This window comes from Typopeltis vanoorti, chromosome 3 (assembly GCF_054136105.1).
Source record: "Typopeltis vanoorti isolate ZY-2024b chromosome 3, IOZ_Tvanoo_1.0, whole genome shotgun sequence".
NCBI lineage: Eukaryota > Metazoa > Arthropoda > Arachnida > Uropygi > Thelyphonidae > Typopeltis > Typopeltis vanoorti.
Genome location: NC_143551.1, coordinates 17,075,154 through 17,095,073, shown reverse-complemented (window position 1 = coordinate 17,095,073; position 19,920 = coordinate 17,075,154). Strand labels below are relative to the sequence as shown.

Below are 19,920 nucleotides of genomic sequence, written 5' to 3'. Positions count from 1 at the left end.
AGAATGTTTACCTATGCAAATTTTAAATTATGCCATTTCTAAATTTCTGATGTTCTTCATGATATAAACTGCATTATCAATGAAGCAGCAGCTTTGTGACATGAATTGTAAATACCTGTAAATAAATATGAATTTCTTTTTCACATTATCTTTTCATTTTTGATGTCTAGTGTTAGCAATATATATAACATCTACAGTGTTTTCTATAATATAAAACAATATTGATAGGTACTGACAGACAGATGAGTTATCTTGTAAAAAGACGACATAAACTTATGGTATTGATAAATACAGCACAGTACTCTAAATGTATTCTTAATAACATTTTCTTTTCTCTAGCTTACTTTATTATAAGAATACAGTGTATAATATATATAACATACAAAATATATGTTAATTTACTGCTTATGTTATCGGAACTTAACTACTAATAGATAATTAGTAAAGTTTTTGGGGGAGTCAAAAGTTATATGTGGATTTTCAACTGCTTGGGGGGGTCAGCGCCTCTAATCCCTGCATTGTTCAAGGGTCAACTGTATTTGCATATTTGTCAAGTTTGTTATTTCCTAATTATGAGATTTCCAGCAGTATATTATATTAGCCGGGTTATGCTACAAGAAACTGAGGAGGCCAGGGATCTTGTCATATTGGTGGACAGGAATTTGAAGTTCAAAGGTCACATAGCAAAGGTCACAAAAGTTGCAAATACAACTTAGAGGATAATTGCAGTGTGAAACGAATCTTGACATGCAAGGATAAGGGAGTCATTTTGCTTCTTTATAAGGCTTCAATAAGACCACACTGGATTATTGTGCACAGATTTGGTCTCCTGGGTTCCAAGGGGATAAAGAAGCTGCAGAAAGGGTGCTAAGAAGAGTTTTACAAAGATTATATGTGAATTATAGGATTTAGATTATGAGGACAGATTGCTAGTATGTAGATTGCAGACTCTGGTTAACAGGAGAAAGAGGGATGATATGATAGAGGTCTATAAACCTTTGAATGGGTGTTATAGGATATGAACTGATGGAAAGTGGGGAGAGAACACCAGGGCATCCATGGAAGTTAAATTTATTTGCAGTCAAGAAAGGGGTAAGAGCTAGGTTCTCTCACAGAGCAGTGAGTGAGTGGAATAGTTTACATTTAGCTGTAGTGAGTGCATCTAGTGTGAATGAATTTAAAGGAAGGTATGACAGCCTGTTTGGGTGATTTGTGGCCTCCCTTGATGAGTCTTCGACCCCCCCCCCCCTGGAGGTCTCAGATAATAATGATTATAATATTTTAATAAATGCAGCAACAGAATACCTTGGAACAAAAAGTAAATGGAAGAGGAGAAAGGGAATAAGAAAAACTGTGATGAAAACATTAAAGCAGTAATCAAAGACAAGAAAGAAGCATGTAAACACTGATAAACATAAAATCACTAGAAGCAGAAATTATTTATAAATACGAAAGAGCAATAGAAAGAAAAGCATGCAGGAAAAGAACAGAGAAACATGGGATAACTTCATAGTAAAATTGAAAAGAGATCTTAGAGTGAAGAGGCCAAATACATACACAATTCTAAGAAATGTAAAAGAAAAAGTGAAACTTGAAATAATCAAAGAGAACGCTTGGTTGGACTTTTTCCAAAACTTATGGCAAGATAGTAATGAATCTAAAACTGATATAATGCTAACTACTAACTATACAGTGGATGAAATAACATTACAAGAAATCTAACAATCAATACAGCAAAGCAAATCAGGAAAAATTCCCTGGAGAAGATGGAATGAATACAGAAATATTCAGGCATCCGATTAATCAAACGATTTTTAAAATTATTTATTGATAACAATATCTGGCAGCAAGGAAAAATCCCAGAAAGTTGGAATAATATTTAGAAATAATATTTAGAAACCTAACCAAGTTCAAAAGCATACAAGAATAAGAGTTTTGACAAGACTTTAACTACTGTACAGAAGCAAATTATGAATAGAAATGGTAAAAAATGGTAAAAAGAATAGAAACTGGAGAAATGAAATTCCTGCAAAGGACAGCAGGCAAAAAATAAAATAAAAAGACTACGACAAAAAAAAAAAAAAGCCCAGAAATATGTAAAGAACTAAAAATATACTTAGTATCGAACAAAGTATATGAATACCGAAATAAGTGGATTGAACATATTGAAAGACTGGACATGACCACCCAAAAAATACTTTTAATACCATCCATTTGGAGGATATGGAAATCAGAAATTACCAAGAAAATATGGAAAAAGACCAGAACAGACCACTGGGGCCTAAATTCCTGAAAGGATGATGACTCCTCTGATCATAGTCTCCGTACATAATTTTCTCTTTACCTTGCTTATCTTGTATGTTCACATGTTCTCAGTTTTTCCCTCAGACCACCTGCTTCTTTCTCTTCTCAGCCCTGCTAATCTGTTGTCACTTCTGCAACTTTCCAATTTTGCACTTTGTCCTGTGAAGGGTAACATGCAAGCATGTTATTTTCTTATTAAGTCTGTTTCATTCTCCTGTATTTCCACCACTGTGCATTCAATGTTAATTCTGGCATTAACATTTTTCATTTTACCATTGACATTGTCTATTCTGCTAACATTTATTTCATTCTCGCTATCTAATTGGCACTTGCTGTCGAAACACATAATACATACTAATTCACCAGTTTGCTCTTCTTCCGTAAATCCTTTAATTTTTGCAATGAATACATCTCACACACACATTTTGTGTGTGCGAAAAATATCTGTATAAAATCATGTAAATTCAAATCACCCAACAATGACGTCTTTGCCACCGTTGCTCTACCATGTATTTGCATCATGCTATCATTATCGTATTTAAACAAAAAAAATCCATTGTTTACTCACAAAACTAAATAACTCAATCACACACCCATATAAAATAAAAATTACAATGATTTAACCAAATAAAAAAATGGCTTATCTTACAGTATTGCTAATAACAACATACGCAATGCACCCTCTTGTGGTCCCCTCTGAATGTTCCAGATAGCAATTCTGATTTTTCCATTTATCCATTTTCAGAAACCAATATCCACTCTTGGGTTCTTATCAGAAAGGGCTGTCAGATGAAATTTCTTTGAAGACTTTCAAGTAATATGAATTCCCTCAAGTTGGTTACTAGCCAAAATGAGGTAAGTCTGGTGATGGGATTGCCACAACTAGATTTACTTCATTTTGGCTGGTAACCAACACTCTCTGCTAAGTTTGTTATGTATTCCAAATATAGGTTAAAAAGCATCGGCGAAAGTATGCAGCCCTGATGCACATCTCTTTCTATTTATGGAAGCTTGCTATAATTTCCATTGATTTCTGTTAACATTTCTGAGGAATTGTGAAGAGTTTTAATTAGACATACTATTTTATTTTCTACAATTGATCCACAAATATATTAATTAGTTTACCAAATACAGTAACTATACTAACAACCACAGTCATACACTAAAATATACTAATTAATCTAAAAAGCATTCAGTGAAACAAAGAAATTACTTAACTTAAAAATTCTCCTTACTCAGTAGTCTTGAACCAATTGTCAAAATAGTAAGTTTCATCTTATTGTTTAATATGATTACTTAAACAATTCATTTTTGATTTTACAGTGTTAGTTTTCTCTTCCATTAGAAGACAGACCTTTGACAGATAATTTTGCACTTTCTAAACGTATTTTTTTTTTTTTTTTTTAGAATAAAATTACAATTCTTGAAGCACTCTCTGCATCTGGATTGCGAGCCATAAGATATGCTAAAGAAATTCCTGGAATTAAAAAAATTATAGCTAATGATGTTTCAAAAAAAGCATTTGAAAGTATTGAAAGAAATATTGCACATAATGGTGTGAAGGATATTGTTATTCCTAGTAGAGAAGAAGCTGCGTAAGTAATTATGTAAGAGATTAAATAGCTGAATATATTCTGCTCTTTATTTTTATATTTCTTAGTTTTTTTGTTTTTTTTTAAATAACATTTCAGAAGAATTTAAAGCTCATAAAGAAAAAAAAGGGAAAAAGAATTCTGAAATTTCAGAAAACAAATGAATACCTCTAGGACAGGAAAAAGGAAGAAAAAAAAATCACTTCATGTAGTTTTTAAAATCTTTGGAAGAAAAGCTTTTTAATTTTACTATTCTGCAGAACAGGCTGTTGAAAAAAATATCAGACTAAATCTCTAGGACATGAATTAACTTGCAGAATTTTGTAATTCCTGAATTTAGCTAGGCTGCATTTAGAAAATTTATGTTGTCAGTAGCCATCTAAAATGGAAACTCGATGCAGTATTAGTGAATTAATTCACCAGAATCATGGATGATATTTACATTGAATGAAAGAACATTGATTTACAAGAGGGAAAAGTAGCATGAAATCAAATAGACTCGAGCATTATAAAGTAATGTTAGAGAAATTTTGTGATATAACAAAAATTCTGATCATCACTGATGTAATCAACAAGTAAGGAAATTACAGTTATCTGCTGTGTTTATATGAGCACATCAGGATGGCTGTTTGCCATTCAGGATTATCTATCATTTCTGAGGTAGAAAAAAAGCAATTAGAAAACTTCTGAAAAGCAGTTTGAGTTGATGATATTTGCAACTTTATTTCAGGAATCTGAAATCATGAAATAAAGTATCATAGTCCTGCTGTGGCTACACTGCGTAATCCAGAAGTCCCAGTTGCAGAGTTGAATCCCAGATGGAGGAGAACTCTCCGTTCATTTGTTAAAAGGGAATTAAAACAATGTGGGAATTATAGTAGACTCACTATAGGAAAGTGAATGAAGCCTGTATGAATCACAGACATACTATAATAGATAGAAAATATCTATAGCATTCAATCTTTAAAATAGCATTGAGCCTGTGGGACTTTTTATTGCATAGGTACCTCTGTGCAACTTTTAAAAAGTCAGGACTTTGTAAAAAAAATCTATTTGTTATGTGGTGTCTGCTAGAAAGTCGAATGTATAGGGTAATTTTTTTACTAGTTTTCCAGGAAAGATTTTTACAAATACTCAAGGAAAGGTTCAGAACTTGTTAAAAGTAAAATTGATGAACAAGATGGATGTTATAAGGTAAAACTCAGTACTAGAGTTTTACCTTACAACAGATGGCAAGAAATCGGGGGCATATAATAACGGATCTCTATTTAAGCTTTGTTGTCTTAAAAAGCATATGATGAAGTACCTATATGAACAATCTGTTCCAAACATTAAATCTGTACAGTGTAAATGGAACCTTATACTATGGAATATATTGCGTATAAATTAGTTGCAGATGAAAACTTAAAATCAAAAACAGATGGAAAGAGAATTTGGAAGTTCCTCTCACCAGGAAAATTCCGATATGGAACCTCCTCCGCTTGAGATTGACACATGAGATTGAAAAAGCAGTTAAACAGCTTAACAACATTACGGCTTCAATTGCAGATGGAATCCCAGCAGATTTAATTAAGGCCACAGGGTATGGAGGTATAACACTGTTTCATAGATTGATTACAAGTATTACAATATTACAACAAGATTGATTACAATATATTACAAGTACATAAATTTTCTAAATGGGAGACAGGAAGAAATTAGAAATAACCGTTTTCATACCAGTGCATAGGAAGAGAGATACGGAGGATTGCTAGAACTATTAGTTTAATTGCTCATGCAAGCAAGATTTTATTAAAGATAATTTTAAATAGGATTGGGGCCAAATTTGATGCAGAGAAACCTGAGGAACAAGCAAGTTTCAGGAAAGTCATGGGTTCCAGAGATCAGATCCTTTATCTTAGACTGATTATTGAGAAGTATAAAGAGTTTAAGACTCCTTTGGTAATGTGTTTCATAGACTACTCCAAATCTATTGACTGTTATTCAGCATATGAAATTATGGAAGGTAATGAAAATAATGGATTTTCCTCAACATGTTATCAGGTCGATAGCTAACTTGTACATTGAACAAGAAGCCATGATAAGAACAGGTGTTAGATTAACTGATTGGCTTAGGGTAAGTGGGGAAGTTAGGCAAGGATGCCTACTTTCTCCTCACCTGTTTAGTATCAGTGCTAAGGATATTATGCACGTAGCATTAGATGAACTTAAGACAGGAATTAGGATAGGTGGTAAATCGATCAATAATCTGAGTTCCTTTGTAATGACAAGGAAGAACTAGGACAAATCCCTAACAGAGTTAATGAGATCAGTAAGAAGAGAGGACTTAAACACAACCTTAGCAAGACAAAAAAAATTATAGTTCTCAAAGGAAACAAATATAAACAGGAAAGCTTCTGAGAAACAAGTGAACCTTGGTGGGAAAATAATTGAGGAGCAAATTTGTGTACTTGGGATCAGTCTGTCATTAATATGAAGAATTGCTGTTCAGAAGACATCAGAAGAAGATTAGGAATGGCTAAAACATATTATTCCATACAACAAGCAGAGACTTGTCTAAAATCCAGAAGGCAGGACTATCTCCACAGGAACAAAGCTGAGGATTCTGGATGCAGCCAATTTTTCAGTAGCGATTTATGTGAAATGTGAAGCCTAAAGAAGTAATAGGAAAAGAATAGCTGCTTTTGAGATTTGGTGTTTCAAGAGACTGTTGAGGGTCTCAAATATTGAAAGGTGGACAAATGGCTGGGTGCTAGAAAGGATTGGTAGGCCTTTAAAATTCCTTAAGGACATTGACAGAAGAAAGCTGAAATACTTTGGACACATTGAAAAAAATGGACAGAGGACTTCTCAAAGAAGTCCTCCTTCCATTCCGAGACTACTATAAAAGGAATCAAAGATGATAAAGGTAACATTAAAACTGAAGATAAGGTTACTCTAGATAAGGATTAATTACTTTGAAAGACTTAAATGAAACAAGCAGTGAAAGAACAGCAGAAGTAGAAAATTTTTTAAGAGGAATGCAAAGAGGAGTACATAATCATCTGTGAAAAAGAGAATGAAGCTGAATGTGAGAAAGCTGAATTATAAAAAAATTTCTGTACAGGTAAGATTTGTGTAAGCATGCTTGAAAAGAGGATGAGAAAAATTTGGGGAAGAACAAGCTGGATTCAGGCTAAATAGAGACTATCAAGATCAGATTTTCACTTTACGACAACTAGTTGAGAAACCATGGGAGTATATCAAGGATCCGTCCTTAATTTTTGTGGATCTGGAAAAAAAAAGCATATGGCAAGATGCTCGGAGAAAAGCTTTTCAAAATGCTACAATTATATTTAATCTTTAAAGGTACCTGTGGTATGATTATAAATAATAAATTATGCAATAACCACAGTAATTAACTTTAATGAAATGAAAGTACAGATATTTCGTCCTGAAAATAACAGTACATCACCAGTGTGTAGAAACAAGCACTCAAAGGACCCAGATTACAAAGTACATACAGCAGTCAATTTGAATGTTTTCTTCAGAGTCTGTCATATTCTCCAAGGCATGTTTAAAGTTTCAAACTCGATTTTTTTTCTCTAATAATATATAATATATATATTTACTTGAGTCTGCAGTTTGCCTCTGAAAGCTTCTTTGGAGGCAAACTCATTTTCACCTTTCCCCAAATCATTATGCTTGATATTGTACCATTGAAGATTATTTTCATGTTTATTAATCTGGTAATGGTTATTTAGAAGAATCTCACTTGTTTTTGCCTTTGAGTAATACCAAATTATACTGACATGGTGTATTCAGATAGTTATTTACTAATAGGGTACCACAAGAAGGTGAAGATTGGTCATTAGGTCAGAAGTCAAAAAATAAATTGTTTTAATTTAACTAGTTTTGTGAAAAAACTTTATTTCACTTCATCAGGAAATAGCACAAATAAATTAAAAAAACTACAAGCAAAGTAATAATACTTAACATTTCTAGTGAAGAATATCTGAAAATGTTTAAACCAGTGGTCGGCAACCTTTTTAATATGAAGGGCACAATACTGCAGACGCCATGATGCTCGCGGGTGCTGCATTGCCAACTCCTCCTGATTTAAATAATTAAATTTAAAATTACAATTGGCATGAATGGTTTTGAAATGTCTTTCTATATTACTTTTTTTTAGAAATAGCCACACTATAATTGCATAATAAACAAATACATTTGCTTGATAAAGTAGACGCTCGCATCTGATCTGACAGATACATGCTAATTGTTAACATGAATATTCTTTTTGTATTCATTTTTTATTTTTATTGGTATTTTATATTCATTCATATGTGATAAAAATATGTCGTAAAAGCGAGGTAAATAAAATAATGTTAAAATTTGAAATCTCATTTTTCTTAAAAAACACAGCTAATCATAGAATTTCTAAGCCTGAAATGAGACAAAAAATGCCTGTGTCATGAGCCCTCCGTAATTTTCAAATTTTATATTGCACTCTTCGTATTAAAAAGGTTGCTGACCTCTGCAAGATGTGCTTTACATTTATGGAAAATAGTAAGGAAAGAGATCTGGAGCTTGCTCCACCTTTTATTTTGAGTTGCCATAAGGCATTATTTATGCTTGCATCCGCCAAAACTTTTAGTTTCTATATGTTCGGCACAAAACTCTTGTAGTTTCTATATTCGGCTATGAAATAATGTTGGATTCAATATTCACTTAATTTGTACCATCATGTATTATATTTGCAGGGTTTTTTTCTTTATGTTTTCTTGCATTTTAACACATACTAATAATGAATGTATCTCTCAGATATACTGCGATCTATGATGCAAAATTACCGCTGCGAGCTCCAAAGCAGTTTACAATAATTTCTCTGAGGGCTCACTAAAAATTCACTGCGGGCGCCATGTTGTCGACCTCTGGTTTAAACAATGGAAAGTGTGCATTCACTGTTGTGCTTGCTGCTGGTTCTTGAGTTGTTATATACTGCTGGTAGATACAAGTGTGTCATGATGGATAAAGACCAGATTTGATAAAATCATCCCTTTTTTAATTACACTATAAAGGATACTTCATCATTTCAGCTCATTATTTGAATGCTCATGAGTAAAAGCCGTAATCAATGTGGAATTACTTTGCTTGTAATTTTTTAACTTATTCATGTTATTTTCTGATGAAGTGAAACAAAGATTTTTCACAAAACTACAATGGTAGTTTTAATTCAGCTACCATTGTAGTTGAATTAAAAGTTTCTTTTGACAAATAGTGATTCTGATATGTACAGAAGACTACACAATGACATTAGGTCAGAAGCTTGAGTCATTTTTTTGCATTTCTTTAAAAGGCTATGTGGAGTTCTCCCAGTTATTTTGCATTGGTCCCAGTTATTTTTATATACAAGGTGGTATCAAAATGTTTCGATACTAGCTCTGTTTACGAGAAATTACTTTATCTACGTTTACACACTATCACCTTCAAAATAGTCCCCTTGCATATCAATACAGCGCTCTCAGCGTTCTTGCCACTTCTGGAATGTGTCCTGGAATTCCTCTTATCGAAGTATGTCAAGCATCTTCTGCGATTCGCACTGGATCTCCGCAATGGTGTTCAAAACAGTGACCTTTGAGCTGGATCTTCATCTTCAGGAAGAGGGCGAAGTCTGCAGGAGCCAAATCTGATGAGTAGGGTGGGTGTGGAAGTGAGATCATGTTGTTTCTGGTGAGAAACTCGCATGTGAGGAGAGCTCGGTGACAGGGTGCATTGTCGTTGTGGAGCATCCAATTTTTCGTGCGCCACAGATCTGGTCGCTTTCGCTGAATGTCCTCTCTCAGATGCCTTAAAACCTAGCAGTAGAACTCATTATTGATGGTCTGGCCCCTGAGGACGAATTCTTGATGCACAATGCCGCGAATGTCAAAAAAGACGAGCTTGCAATCGGTCGAGCTGTGCACCTACCTCTCCTTTTTTGGTTGTGGAGATGATGGGCTTCTCCACTGTGAAGACTGTTGCTTTGTCTCAGGGTCGTACCCGTACACCCAAGTTTCGTCACTGGTAATGATCCTCGACATGAAGGATGGGTCATCCACGGCATGCTGATGGAGTTTTTGGCAGACTTTGGCTCACGTTCCTTCTGCTCCTGGGTCAGAAGCCTGGGGACAAACTTGGCAGCAACACAGCGCATGTTCAAATCACATGTGAGGATTGCCTAGACTGTTCTGTATGACACACTGACAATAGCAGCAATGTTGTGGAGTGTTCTCCAATGATCCCCGTGCACAAGTTGCCGAATGGTTTTGACATTTTTGGGGGTTGAGCTCGTTGAAGGTCTTCCTGATCTCTCATCATCTTCCATTGATGTTCTTCTGCTCTTGAAGCACGCGTGCCACTCAAAACACCTCGAACAACTCATTGCAGCATCTCTGTAAACTTGCCGAATCATGTGAAACGTCTGTGGCAGATTTGCCCAGTTTCATGCAGAATTTCACGTTTGCTCTTTGTTCTAACTTGCTGTCCATGATGAAATTGCAGATGTGGTAATGCAGGTGGTCAGAATAGTATTAGTTGCACAGCTCCTGATGTACACAGGACGATGTCTTTTGGCCCACTGATTTATGAATATAGGTGCTCCCTGTGACTGTGCGTGTAGCCTTGTGCTGCCGTCTGTTGGCATGTTACAAACCTAGTCTCAAAACTTTTTGATACTACCTCATATTTATTTTATTTATTAATTAATTTATTTTTGATGTTTCCTGAGTATCTGAGAGTGATGCTGGTAGTTTGCTGCAAGCAATTTTGCAGTATCCTGAATTGGAAAATCACACATAGCTGTACACCTCTTGAAGGGACACATCAGAAAATGTTAATTATTTTGTGATTGTTACTGTAAGGTAGTAATTACTATAGTAAAAGTTGCATTCTTTATTCAGTGCAACTGTGTTATCTAATGAAAGCAATGTTTTTCAATGTTGTAGGACTAATTAACTTTCTCTTGCCCGTGATTGCATGCTAGCAAATGGTGCAATCTTGACTTTCTTAGTTGGATCTTCCTGGGAATTCATGTTAGACAATGATTATAGACATTGCAAGAATATATTCCATATTTGCATAGCCACATCTATTATTGATAAACTGGCAGATCATCAAAGGGGGAAAAAATAATGCAAGTCATCTCATATCTGCTATCAGACGTTGAAAGTCTGAATTAGTAGACCACTAAAGTTGGAATAGAATGATATGTCTTATGATATTTCATTGCTGTTAATCAAAATAGGAATGTCTCTTAAGAAATATGTGAAGTTCTTGGAAATCAACACAATTTAAAAATGATTTCCTGTTTCTTACTTGAGAAATCATTAGCGACAAACGTTTATAATTCTTTATTCCCTATTAGGATGTCGTTCCATTGGTTGAAACATTTCATTTTAGAAGAAACCTCTCTTTTTGCACCAAAGGTTGTTAAAAATTGATTATCTGATAGTGTAATGTTCTTTTATATGCAACCATTTTTTATTAAGTATATTCATGTTTAATTTTATATTATAAAAATATTCAAATAACATTTTTTTTTTAAATGAAGCTTTTGGTTTGTAGAGGGGTTTATGTATTATGTACCTGTCATTTTTTAATGGGACTCTGTGTTTCTGATCGTGATGGGCAAGGAAATGGAGGTCTAAAAAAAAAAAGCATTATGTAACTTATGAATGCCTTCTAAGTTATACACACATTTCAGAGCAAATATGGTTATATACAGGGTGTTCGGGATAAATTTGACAGTTTCGTAAGGAAAAAGAAAATCTTCTTTGTATCTATTAAATTTAATGAATTGACAAAAAAACATTACAGGCAGAGTTAATTACAATACTATCAACAAGATTTACTCAAAATAACCACCATTAGCATCGATCACAGCTTCAATTCTGCTTCGGAACCTCGAACAAGCTGATGCTACAGTCTCCCTGGGAAGGGCCGCAAAAACTGTTTTAATTTTATCCATTAACTGGGCTTTTGTATTACTGGAAGTGCGATTGGTGTCTTTTTCAACTGCGCCCCATACAAAATAATCCATGGGGTTAAGGTCTGGGGAGTTTGGAGGCCAAACATTTGGACTGGTGAAGTCGTAGAAATTTTCAGACAACCATTTTTGACTTTTCCCAGAGGTGTGGCAAGGGGCCGAATCCTGCTGCCATACATACGGCCTACCATTGGCTACCCTTGTTATCCAGGGCTTGACTACAGTTAGCAACTCCACGAACAAAGCCCGAATTCCAATGCCAGGGTTCTTCAACACCTGTTCCTGCAGATTTGCGAGGAATTCTGCTGTACGAATGCAATCAGATCGTCTGCTAGGGATCTTTCTTCTTGCTACATCCTCGTAGTCACCATTGCAAGTCTCTAGTTCATTCCTGATTGTTTTTACTGTATTCAGGGAGCATTGGGCAGCAGTCGTAATATCCTTATTTTGATGGCGGGCACGAATCATCATGATACAAGTTATTCTCTTCCATGATTCAGGTGGGTTCCAGCTATCCATCCTTTCTGACATCTTGTATATGAATGAAGAAGGGTCCAAACTTTTAAATGAAGAGAAGTGTGTGTTAATACATGTAACTTACGGAAAAATATAATTAATTATAAATATGTCAAATTTATCCCGAACACCCTGTAGTTTCAGTTCGTTAGTTAAATGTCATTTCTTATGTATTATTTTTAAAGTTTTCAAATTAGTTTTATCATTTAATCTGACTTTCAGAGATTATTTTGTATTTATTTGAAATTGGCTAAAATGAAGATTATAAGCTGGATGGATGTATTGATTACTTTTATTATCCCATTAATGGAAAAAAAATAAGTTTTCTTTACTTGCAAACTGATAACAGGTTCTTTTAGTTTACTGATGTATCAACATCGCCATCAAAAATCACGGTTTGATATTGTGGATCTTGATCCGTATGGAACCCCGGCACCTTTTTTAGATGCAGCAGTGCAGTGTGTGAAAGATGGAGGTTAGTGTGAATTATTGGTATTTGTATTGTTTCTGTATTATCAATATAAAATTTATTAAAGTATAATTCATAAAATAGTTTCTCCTTTTAGCATATTATAATTGCATTTTTAACCTCCTTGTATTCTGAAAGACTCTGTCCTCTGGACAGAGATAGATGGAGGCAGTTCCAGACAACAACCCTGCAACTCTAAAAATTAAAAAAAAAATGTCAAGAAACTTCTGAATCTTACCTACATCTCACACATGACGTTGATGTGTTTATAGGTCTTTTGATTCAGTTGTGTATGTGATCGTTAAAAAAAAAAAAGAATAGTTTGTGTAAACTGATGCTACATTTTATATGTAGTGCTTCTACTTTGTCATAATCAGTTGTTTTCAATAATGAAATTATTTATGTTGCTTAAAAAATAGCAATTCTTGACTGGCCAAAGTAATTGTTGACAGAGTTATATGTGTGTGTGTATACACACACACACACAGAGACAGACAGACAGTTGGGCCTCTTTTTATGCGGTAGATACGTTCCACAGAAAATTGCACAAAAAAGGCCTAACTTATGTTGAAAAATTAGGGATACGTTCCATAATTTGTTAAAACTGCATAAACTGAAGCAATGAATTAAAATAAACCTAAAATTGCATAAAAAAAGTTTATGAAAATTCAGGAAAATAAGAATGCCTAAGTTTGTTTTAAAGCTTTATTTATTTAATTTTATTGAAAAGTAACAATTTTTTTTTTACATTTTATCATCAGAATTATCATTGCTTTTAGACAATATTTGGCAATGTTTGCGAACTAGTGCAAAATCACTTTCATCACCAGAAGAGATAGTCCACACATCAGATCTGTGTGGTGAAGGCAATGGTTCTTCACAAACAGAATTAGCTTCACCCTCGTTCTGTGCTGATTTTTTTCTTCTGACAATGTAATCAGTGATTAAACTTTGCAATGATGATTTCACTAATTTTTTATACAGCTCGCGATATCAGGACATACAGTTCTTCAGCTCACGTTGGAATTTAAAGGCTCCTTCAGGATTTGTGTCGCCTGGTTAAACAAGGCCCCCGTTGTTTTCACCAGGGCAAACAGCGAAAAGTCAGCTACTGGAACAAATCTGAAAACACACAACAACACAACATCACCAGAGTTAAAGATTGGTACTATCAACATAAGAAGCCTGAATGGCAAAGAAATGGAGCTAGCGGAGGAATTAGATAAGTACCAGATCGACATAATAGGGGTGACTGAAACAAAAAAGACAAAAACTGGTGAGATCTTTCTGAGCAATAAATACAAAATGTTATATTCAGGCAATGACAATCGAGGAAAAGAAGGAGTAGCCATTGTATTCAACACAAAATACAAGGCTAATCTTGAATGGCAGGCAGTGTCAAGTAGAGCGATTTGGGCAAATATCGGAATGGGGAATTGGACAATGAGACTTATTTGTGCCTATGGTCCCACAGAAGGTTCTACTAAGGTAGAAGTGGAGGAATTTTTTGAGGCTCTAGAGAAAGCTACTGACAGAATAAAAAAGGAAAAGTTGGTCCTTGTTGGGGATCTAAATAGCAGAGTAGGAAGTGATTGTCATACATACAAAAATGTTTTGGGAAAATTTGGAGAAAACAGCAAAGCTAATAATAATGGTAAATACCTGTTGGATTTCTGCTCAGGACATGGACTGGTTATTACTAACACCATGTTCCAACATAAAAATGTGCACAAATTCACATGGAGAGAAGAGGCAAGGAATAAGAAAAGTCTCATTGACTATGTTATTGTTGATAGTGATGTTTTCTCCCTGGTGCAGGACACCAGAGTGTACAGAGGATCTGAAATTGGAAGTGATCACTATTTAGTCTTGAGCAGGATAAAATTGAATTTCATATTGAAAAGAATGACATGTAAGAAAGTTTTAAAGCAAATAAAAGTTGAGCAGCTCTCTGATGTGAACTGTAGACTAAAATACACAAAGATTATTGATGGAAAAATGAAAGAGTTTGAGAACAGGAATCAAACCTTGGAGATTCAGTGGCAAGACTTCAAGAAAACCCTGATTGATTCAGCTAGAGAGGCATGTGGTGAAGTTGTCTGCAAGGATAGAAAAATTAGAGCTCCATGGTGGACACAGGAAGTTAAAGAGACAGTGAAGGAAAAGAAGGCGGCATATCAAAAGTTCCTGGCAAATAAGTCAGCTTGTGCTCTTAGAGAATACAGAGACAAAGATAAGAAAGCTAAACAGTGTGTAAAACTAGCTAAACAAAAGTCATGGCAGTTCTTTGGTAAGGATATAGAAAATAAATATCAAGAAAGTGGCAAAATATTCTGGAGGTTGTTGAAGAAGCTTAGGAATGGAGGTGCTGTAAAAGGAGTTAGAGATGATAAAGGTGACATGAAAACGGGAGAAAAAGATATCCTTGAAGTATGGAGTAATTACTTTGAAAATTTGCAAAATGAAACAAGCAGTGATGACAGCACAGTGATAAAAAACACTGACCAGGCATGCAGTCAGGAATACATGCTTGAAGTAGAAAAAGCCATCAAAGGCTTGAAATGTGGAAAGGCAGCAGGAGTAGATGATATTCAACCAGAAATGCTGAAGTATGGTGGTATAAAAGTCTTACAGTGGCTGCACTGCGTAGTTCAGAATGCCTGGACTGAGGGATGAATTCCAGATGATTGGAGTAGAGCTCTCATAGTATCCATATATAAAAAGGGAAATAAAACTGAATGTGAGAATTACAGAGGTATATCCCTACTGAGTGTTCCTGGTAAGATATATGCAAGTATACTTGAGAAACGGTTGAGAAGAATTGTGGAAGAAAAGCTTGGTGAAGAACAAGCTGGATTCAGTCCAAATAGAGGCTGTCAGGATCAGATCTTCACTTTACGACAAATAGTGGAGAAATCATGGGAATATAACAAAGATCTGTATTTAAGTTTTGTCGATTTGGAAAAGGCATATGACAAGGAGCTAAGAAAGAAGCTCTTCAATACGCTACAGTTATATGGTGTCAATGGGGCAATATATCAAGCAATACTTAGTCTTTATTTGAGTTGTAAGTCAGCAGTTAGAATTGAAGGAAGTACAGGAAGATGTTTTAATGTTAAATCTGGTGTGAGACAAGGATGTACATTATCCCCTCTGTTATTCATTATCTATATGGATCACATTATGAAGGAAAGTGGTATTAAACATGATATCAAAATTGGAGATGTTAATGTCAGCTCTTTGCTTTATGTGGATGATTTTATACTTCTAAATAAATCTGCTACAAATTGCAAGATTCTCTGAGTAAATTGAATAACTGTTGTAATAGATAAGGTATGAAGGTCAGCAATAAAAAGACAAAGACAATGAAAATTGGCAGAATCATTGAAAATGTCAACTGTGTTGTGAATGGAAGCTTGTGGAACAAGTAAAACATTTCATCTACTTATGCACGATTTTTAGTGAAGATGGTAAATTAAATTTGGAAATAGACAACAGAATCAACAAAGCTGGTATGGTAGGAAGTCAATTGAATAAATTCATATGGAATAAGAGAGAAATTAGTCGGAACACTAAATTAGCTGTATACAAGACAGTGTTCAAACCAGTTTTAACTTATGGATCTGAGAGTTGGGTCAGAAGTAAAACACTTGACCAAAGACTAGAGACTGCAGATATGAGAGTCCTGAGAAACATTAGAGGCATGAACAGATGGCATCAATGACAATATCATATTAAAAACGAGAATATTTGGAAAGAACTTGACATTGTTGGCATCCAGGAATGCATTAGCAGAGCTAATCTCAGATGGTATGGTCACTTAAACAGAATGGGCGAGGAAAGATTAGCAAAACAAGTGTTCTCTGCCAAGTTGGCAGGAAAACTACCCAGAGGAAGACCAAGATATAGGTGGATTGATACGGTACAAAGTGCCTTAGATGATAGAAATATAAGATCTGGTAATGTTGGAGTCTTTACAAGTAAGAGACTGAATTGGAGAAAAATTGTAGATAGGAAGTTTGTAATGATGTAAATTTTTCATGTAGTACTATCATATCCTTTTTTTTTCCACTATATAATTTAAGGAAATTACAACGTACTAAGATATACATTAAAATAAATTTTAATATATTTCAATATTTTGGCAACGTCACGTTGCCATTTTCAAGAACTTAAGTACAAAACATGTGCATGCAGGCACAACAAAACAGTAAGTGAGGAAGAAGTAGGAAGCTATTATTACTATTACTATTATTACGGGCAACTCCAGGGAGTCATTAGACTCATCGAGGGAGCCCCAAATCATATTCATCACAACTATTCGACATTCATACAGTATCTATCATACCTCGCCTTAAACTCATTCACTGTCACAGCATCCACCACAGACTCAGGGAGCGCATTCCACTCATTCACTGCTCTAAAAGTAAAGAACCCACACTTTTGCCTAGTTTCCATGGATGTCCCCTAGTCCTCCCACAACCAGCCCTGTTCTCAAAAATATCATCATCATCATCATCATCATCAAATTCCTGCCATGTACCCTCAAGGGGTGTACAGGATATGACAGTACTACACGAAAAAATTACATCATTACTAACTTCCTATCTACAATTTTCCTCCAAATCAGTCTGTTACTTGTCAAGACTCCAACATTATCAGATCTTATATTTCTATCGTCTAAGGCACTTTGTACAGTATCAATCCACCTATATCTTGGTCTTCCTCTGGGTCGTTTTCCTGCCAACCTGGCAGAGAACACTTGTTTTGCTAATCTTTCCTCTCCCATTCTATTTAAGTGACCATACCATCTGAGATTAGCTCTGCTAACGCATTCCTGAATGCTGACAATGTCAAGTTCTTTCCTAATATCCTCATTTTTAATATGATATTGCCATTGATGCCATCTGTTCACGCCTCTAATCTTTCTCAGGACTCTCATATCTGCGGTCTCTAGTCTTTGGTCAAGTGTTTTACTTCTGACCCAGCTCTCAGATCCATAAGTTAAAATTGGTTTGAACACAGTCTTGTATACAGCTAATTTAGTGTTCCGACCAATTTCTCTCTTATTCCACATGAATTTATTCAATTGACTTCCCACCATACCAGCTTTGCTGATTCTGTTGTCTATTTCTATATTTAGTTTACCATCTTCAGTAAAAATTGTGCCTAAGTTGCTGAAATGTTTTACTTGTTCCACAGGTTCTCCATTCACAACACAGTTGACATTTTCAATGATTCTGCCTATTTTCATTGTCTTTGTCTTTTTATTGCTGACCTTCATACCATATCTATTACAACAGCTATTCAATTTAGTCAGAGAATCTTGCAGACTTGTAGCGGATTTATTTAGAAGTATAACATCATCTGCATAAAGCAAAGAGCTGACATTAACATCTCCAATTTTGATATCAGGTTTAATACCACATTCCTTCATAATGTGATCCATATAGATAATGAATAACAGAGGGGATAATGTACATCCTTGTCTCACACCAGATTTAACATTAAACCATCTTCCTGTACTTCCTTCAATTCTAACTGCTGACTCACAACTCAAATAAAGACTAAGTATTGCTTGATATAATGCCCCATTGACACCATATAACTGCAGCGTATTGAATAGCTTCTCTCTTGGCACCTTGTCATATGCCTTTTCCAAATCGACAAAACTTAAATACAGATCTTTGTTATATTCCCATGCTTTCTCGACTATTTGTCGTAAAGTGAAGATCTGATCCTGACAGCCTCTATTTGGCCTGAATCCAGCTTGTTCTTCACCAAGCTTTTCTTCCACAATTCTTCTCAACCGTTTCTCAAGTATACTTGCATAGATCTTGCCAGGAACACTCAGTAGGGAAATACCTCTGTAATTCTCACATTCAGTTTTATTTCCCTTTTTATATATGGGTACTATGAGAGCTCTACTCCAATCATCGGGAATTCGTCCCTCTGTCCAGGCTTTCTGAACTATGCAGTGCAGCCACTGTAAGACTCTTATACCACCATACTTCAGCATTTCTGGTCGAATATCATCTACTCCTGCTGCCTTTCCACATTTCAAGCCTTTGATGGCTTTTTCTACTTCAAGTATGGATATGTATTCCTGACTGCATGCCTGGTCAGTGTTTTTCATCACTGTGCTGTCATCACTGCTTGTTTCATTTAGCAGTTTTTCAAAGTAATTACTCCATACTTCAAGGATATCTTTTTCTCCTGTTTTCATTTCACCTTTATCATCTCTAATTCCTTTTACAGCACTCTTTCCTCCATTCCTAAGCTTCTTCAACAACCTCCAGAATATTTTGCCACCTTCTTGATATTTATTTTCTATATTCTTGCCAAAGTCCTCCCATGACTTTTGTTTAGCTAGTTTTACACACTGTTTAGCTTTCTTACATTTGTCTCTGTATTCTGTAAGAGTAAAAGCTGACTTATTTGCCAGGAACTTTTGATATGCTTTCTTCTTTTCCTTCAATGCCTCTTTAACTTCCTGTGTCCACCAGGGTGTTCTGATTTTTTTATCTTTGCACACAACCTCACCACATGCCTCTCTGGCAGAATCAATCAATGTTTCCTTCAGAGTTTGCCACTGAATCTCCAAGGTTTGATTCCTGTTCTCAAACTCTTTCATTTTCTTTTCAATAATATTTCTGTATTTTAGTCTACAGTTCACATCTGAGAGCTGCTCAACTTTTATTCGCTTTAAAACTTTCTTACATGTTATTCTTTTCAATATGAAATTCAATTTTATCCTGCTCAAGACTAAATAGTGATCACTTCCAATTTCAAATCCTCTGTACACTCTGGTGTCCTGCACCAGGGAGAAAACATCACTATCAACAATAACATAGTCAATGAGACTTTTCTTATTCCTAGCCTCTTCTCTCCATGTGAATTTGTGCACATTTTTATGTTGGAACATGGTGTTAGTAATAACCAGTCCATGTCCTGAGCAGAAATCCAACAGATATTTGCCATTATTATTAGCTTTGCTCTTTTCTCCAAATTTTCCCAAAATATTTTTGTATGTC

The 19,920-nt window shown here is 35.0% G+C and overlaps 1 protein-coding gene across 2 annotated transcripts in view; it reads left to right on the top strand.

Moving 5' to 3' along the window:
* The window catches only part of Trm1 (tRNA methyltransferase 1), a 182,111-nt gene that overhangs the window by 30,144 nt on the left and 132,047 nt on the right, over positions 1-19,920 (top strand). For both annotated transcript variants that reach the window (XM_090390569.1, XM_090390568.1), the window contains exons 3-4: positions 3,712-3,899; positions 12,777-12,892. In XM_090390569.1, the coding sequence (XP_090246695.1) occupies positions 3,712-3,899; positions 12,777-12,892 (304 nt within the window). The remainder of the gene's footprint in view (positions 1-3,711; positions 3,900-12,776; positions 12,893-19,920) is intronic.